Here is a 5118-nt window from a genome sequence, read left to right on the forward strand (position 1 = left end):
AACTAATTGGTGATTGTTAGTAGTTATTTCCATGTGGATTTGTCACGTTTCATCGAGGATCGCACCTGCCTCGATCACATGTACAATTCCACCCGGCTTGAGGGATCCCTCGCAAAAGCGTTAACTACCCGCTCTGCCGCCGCGCGCTCCCCCACGTCTTCTCCCCTCGCTACCCAGGTACCCAACCGGCTTCAACCCCTCTATATAAAACGCCATGCGCTCCTCACCGGATGCACCACGCATGCAAACACGGACGCACTCGATTACGGCCGGAGTACCCCGCTCGGTCGGTGTTCAGATAATCCAATCAACAACACTGCTGCTTGCCCTGCCGCCAGCAACCTGCTTAATTTAGGCGTGAGACTGCGAAAAACATATTGGCCACACGACGGAGGGCGCTCCCGGTTCGATCGCGTCGACGCGCCTGGTAGTCTCGTTCTTGGCCCCGTTTTCGTGAGCGTGGTTGGTCCGGCCAATCCTCCCGGCCGATCGATCGATACATGGGGACGGCGGCCGGCGATGGCGACCGCCCCCTCGTCGCGTTGTCGGCGGCGGCGGAGCACAAGGTGAACCTGTCGGCGCGGCGGCCGTTCGTGCAGGCGGTGCGGTCGGGCCTGGCGGAGACGTTCTTTCCCGACGACCCGTTCCGGGGCTTCGGTGCGCGTCCCACTGGCGCGCGGGCGTGGGGCGCGCTCAAGTACTTCGTCCCGGCCCTGGAGTGGGCCCCGCGGTACGGGCTCGGCAAGTTCAAGTACGACCTCCTCGCCGGCGTCACCATCGCCAGCCTCGCAATCCCGCAGGGCATCAGCTACGCCAAGCTCGCCAACCTCCCGCCCATCATCGGCCTCTGTGCGTGCCACCATGCCCTGCCGTGACATCTTTTCTCCATCAATTCTTGACACAACCGCCCTGGTCGCGTACGCGCCGAGACGTGGACGTGCGTCTGCACACGGCCGCATGCGCATTAATTTCACAATTTTATTCTTCTTGGGGTTGTAGATTCGAGCTTTGTGCCGCCGCTTCTGTACGCGGTGTTCGGGAGCTCGAACAACCTAGCGGTGGGGACGGTGGCGGCGGCGTCACTGCTGCTGGCGTCCATCATCGAGACGGAGGTCGCGCCGGAGGACAACCCGCAGCTGTACCTGCAGCTCTTCTACACCGCCGCCTTCTTCACCGGCGTCTTCCAGACCGCATTAGGCGTCTTTAGGTACGCATCGATCAAAATTAATCTTTTCCATTGGTTCCAATCATTTTAGCTGCAGACAGGAATTTGACTTTCATCTTTGTCTGGTGAAGGTTAGGGCTCATAGTGGATTTCTTGTCGCGGTCGACGATCACCGGGTTCATGGGCGGCACGGCGACGATCATCATCCTGCAGCAGCTCAAGGGGATGCTGGGGATGAAACACTTCGCGCCCAAGACGGACCTCATCTCCGTCATGAGCTCCATCTTCCGTTACAGGCACGAGGTGAGAATGAGATTATTGCGCACATTTCTCCTCTGCACCTTCCATCGCAGGAGGAAAAGTTGGTTCCTTCTTTGCTTCCCCCCTGATTTTCCCCTTTTTTGTCGACATTTTTCGTTTGCGTTTAAATCAATTACTGCGCAATAATCAGCTAAAAGTAGCATGCAACCGCACGCTGAAGGGCTTGATGAGAACGAGGCGTATCGTGATGGAAGTTTCTCTTAACCGCTCCTGCAAGTCCGTAACTTCTCTGAGGAGTAGGAGCCAAAGAAAAAAAAGTAAAATATTCACTTTTCATCAAAATTCGTTTCTCGGGTCAAATAGTTACCATTTCCCCTTCCGAAAACTAGGGATTTCTCGAACTGAAATAGACTGATCGCCCCGGGACAAACAGTATGTTTAGCTGTGGCTGGATCTTGTCCTTATAACAAAAGACCCAAATCATTGGTGGATCCCACAAGTTGTGTACGTCAGTAGTTGCGTGCACTGAGTAGATGCCGACATGACGTCGTGCCTGTTTTCTACAGCCTCTTGTAGCGTTTTCGACTTCGTATCGACCTTGCATACACTTTGGACGTTGGCCAAAGTCAGATAAAGTATGATGATCCATTTCCAACGTGCGCGTCAGAATCACCAGATGTTTACAGCTTACGTGTTAGAACGTTCCTTTTCCTTTCCGAGAAATGATTTGAGTGAAAAATGCACGTGTAAGATTCTGAACTGCAACTGTCTGAAAATCCGTCTTCTTTTCCTGTGCGCAGTGGAAGTGGCAGAGTGCAGTTCTTGGCATATGCTTCCTCATGTTCTTGCTGTCAAGTAAGCACCTGGTAAGTGGGATCTAATTTACATGACCGAATCCTGATTGATATACACGCTATCTTAAGATACTGCCTGTTTTTTTTTAAGAGTATTACTTTCATGTCTGTAAGCTGATTAGCAAAATTTTCAGAGAAAGAAAAGGCCAAATCTGTTCTGGGTGTCAGCAATTGCGCCTTTCATGGTCGTCGTGATCGGTGGCGTCTTCGCCTTTCTAGTCAAAGGAGACGAGCATGGCATCCCAATAGTAAGCCGTCCTGGCCCAGATGTTGATGTTCGGACTTTTTCTGAAGGCACTTGACGTTCAGACTTCAGAGACACATAATTTTCAATGCATCATCAGTGCCTGACTGCATGTTTTGCTTTACTCGCAACAGGTTGGTGACCTGAAGAAGGGGATCAACCCTCTGTCCATTTCACAGTTAACGTTCCAGGACAAGCACGTAAAGACAGCCGTGAAAGCAGGTCTCTTGTCTGGGATCCTAGCACTGGCAGTACGAACATGTTTGACCCATCTCTCAATCAAGGAATTTTTTTTCATGTTTTCACTGGAGCAAAAGTTTCTCACGTGCCTGCCTCGATCGCTCTCAGGAAGGCATAGCCGTCGGGCGAAGCCTGGCGCTGATCAAGAACGAACAGATCGACGGGAACAAGGAGATGATCGCGTTCGGCATCATGAACATCGCAGGGTCTTTCACCTCTTGCTACCTCACAACAGGTGGACGAACACCGCGGCTGCAGCCTCTGCATACTCGTCCTTGCCATTCTCATCTGTCCTTTGTGACTGAACAACCAGTAACGTGGTGCAATGGCAGGGCCGTTCTCCAAGTCGGCGGTGAACTTCCACGCCGGGTGCAGGACGCCGATGTCGAACGTGGTGATGTCGGTGTGCATCTTGCTGGTGCTGCTGTTCCTGGCCCCGCTCTTCAAGTACACACCCCTTGTGGCGCTCTCCTCCATCATCGTCGTCGCCATGATCGGCCTGATCAAGGTCAAGGAGTTCTGCCACCTCTACAAGGTGGACAAGTTCGACTTCTTCATCTGCATAGTCGCCTTCGTGGGCGTCGTCTTCTTCACCATGGTCATAGGCCTCAGTGCATCAGTAAGCGCCCCCTGCCACTGCTCTGCTTACTGCCACCTACTTGGCAACTGGTGCCATGTTTCTTTGCACAATGTTGATGTGCTTTGCTTCTGTGCATGTGCAGATAGGCTTGTCAGTGGTCAGGGCATTGTTGCATTTGGCGAGGCCTACCACCTGCAAGCTCGGAAGCATAGCGGGAAGCGAGATCTTCCGCGACGTCAGACACTACCCGTACGCGAGAAACGTCCCTAACGTCCTCGTCTTGCAGCTGGGATCTCCGATCTATTTCGTCAATGCAGGTTACTTGCGAGAAAGGTGAGCAAAACGCATGATCTATCCTACAGATCATTTTTTTCATGTGAAGTGGTGTTAATCTTCCGTGCAACACAGGATTCTGAGATGGGTGGAAGACGAGGAGAACGCCTGCAAGATAGACGGCCAAGCTTTGCAATACGTGGTCCTTGATCTTGGGAGTATGGCCAAAACTTATCCTCAATTCTCCCATTTCAGGTGTTTCCAAGGTCAGGCCACCAGTGTTTATAAGCTTGACATGTCTGAACATTGCAGGTGTGACTTCGATCGACAACACGGGGATCGGGATGCTGGTAGAAGTTCACAAGAGCCTTGACCGGAAAGGGATCAGGGTAATCTCCAATTCCACACCAGTTACTGCCACAGCTTGAAGTTTAGCTGCAGAACCTGTTACCAGTAACACATGTTTCGATCATCGCAGATAGCTCTGACAAACCCCAGGCTGGAGGTGACAGAGAAGCTGGTGCTGTCTGGATACATCAAGGACGTGATAGGGGAGGAGTGGGTGTTCCTCGTCGTCAAGGACGCCGTCACGGCTTGCCAGTACGCGCTCCAGAGATCCAGAAGCAAGGAAGACGGCGAGGTATAGCGTCCATGGACAGTGCGTTTTAGGAAGCATAGCTGTAGATATGGGATGGCAGGCAGGGCAAGCAAGGCGCGCGTCCTTTTAGCACCGGGAAGAAGAGAAGATTGAGAGAGCCGCGATCGAGCATCGACTCGATTGCATGGATTGGGTGTGTGGATGTGGTATTTGCGTGTGCCGAAGTGTGTGAAGGTAAGTTCAGTAGGTCTTTGTTAGGGAAAGTGGGAAATATTGAGGTGGATGGCAGGAGCGTTTGTGTATAGACCAACTTAGCTTCTGAGTCCATGATAAACGCTTCCACATATTTCCGTGTATCAGCTTGCAGAATGCAGAAGAATTGGCTGTTTGAATTGCTAGAAGAATATTGCATTCAAACAAGTTGCAAGAAGAATCAATTTAATTTACTCTGCAAGAGGTGGGGTCTCGTTCACTGCATCCACGCCCTTCTAAAAAACATAGATCAGAGAACAAATCCAAAAGACAAGGGCATGCAGAAAGCATCACGAACAGATATAGCTTGCACTGAATCTTTTATTAGGACGAAGCAGACTCTGCCTGCGAAGTACTGACCTAATGTGCATGCATTGGCGTAAATATTGCGTGGATAATTTTACTAGTTTATTGGTAGCTTCTGCTGTGTATGTGGAATAAAAGATGTATGCAGATCGACCGCGCATTCCATGCACGAGGCTGTAGTTAACGGCGATGATCGAGCAGGAAATCACAATTCACAACCGAGAGGACCGAGGAGTTTGCTCTTGAGTTCCGTCCATGCAATTTCAGAGGAGTATCCTGTTCATGCGTAATAAAAGCGATATGAACACACACGTCCCGTTGACCTTGCCCTGCCAGTGTCGTATT

The 5118-nt window shown here is 51.4% G+C and overlaps 1 protein-coding gene across 1 annotated transcript; it reads left to right on the forward strand.

The window, feature by feature from the left end:
• The first annotated feature begins 214 nt into the window (after positions 1–214).
• LOC133908617 (probable sulfate transporter 3.5) lies at positions 215–4593 on the forward strand. Its single transcript, XM_062350722.1, has 12 exons — positions 215–849; positions 1000–1207; positions 1297–1468; positions 2227–2292; positions 2415–2528; positions 2659–2775; positions 2873–2999; positions 3097–3383; positions 3487–3677; positions 3753–3835; positions 3930–4006; positions 4096–4593. The coding sequence occupies exons 1-12, from the start codon at positions 501–503 to the stop codon at positions 4261–4263; spliced, it is 1959 nt and encodes a 652-aa protein (XP_062206706.1). The 5' UTR covers positions 215–500; the 3' UTR covers positions 4264–4593.
• Positions 4594–5118: the final 525 nt, after the last annotated feature.

This window comes from Phragmites australis, chromosome 2 (assembly GCF_958298935.1).
Source record: "Phragmites australis chromosome 2, lpPhrAust1.1, whole genome shotgun sequence".
In the NCBI taxonomy this organism is placed as follows: Eukaryota; Viridiplantae; Streptophyta; class Magnoliopsida; order Poales; family Poaceae; genus Phragmites; species Phragmites australis.

Bases quoted from the DNA above. Each gene is read 5' to 3' on its own strand.
- LOC133908617 (XM_062350722.1), top strand. From the start codon at position 501: ATGGGGACGGCGGCCGGCGATGGCGACCGCCCCCTCGTCGCGTTGTCG. The intron at 1,208-1,296 runs GTACGCATCGAT...TGTCTGGTGAAG, and splicing joins ACCGCATTAGGCGTCTTTAG to GTTAGGGCTCATAGTGGATT. The intron at 4,007-4,095 runs GTAATCTCCAAT...CGATCATCGCAG, and splicing joins TTGACCGGAAAGGGATCAGG to ATAGCTCTGACAAACCCCAG.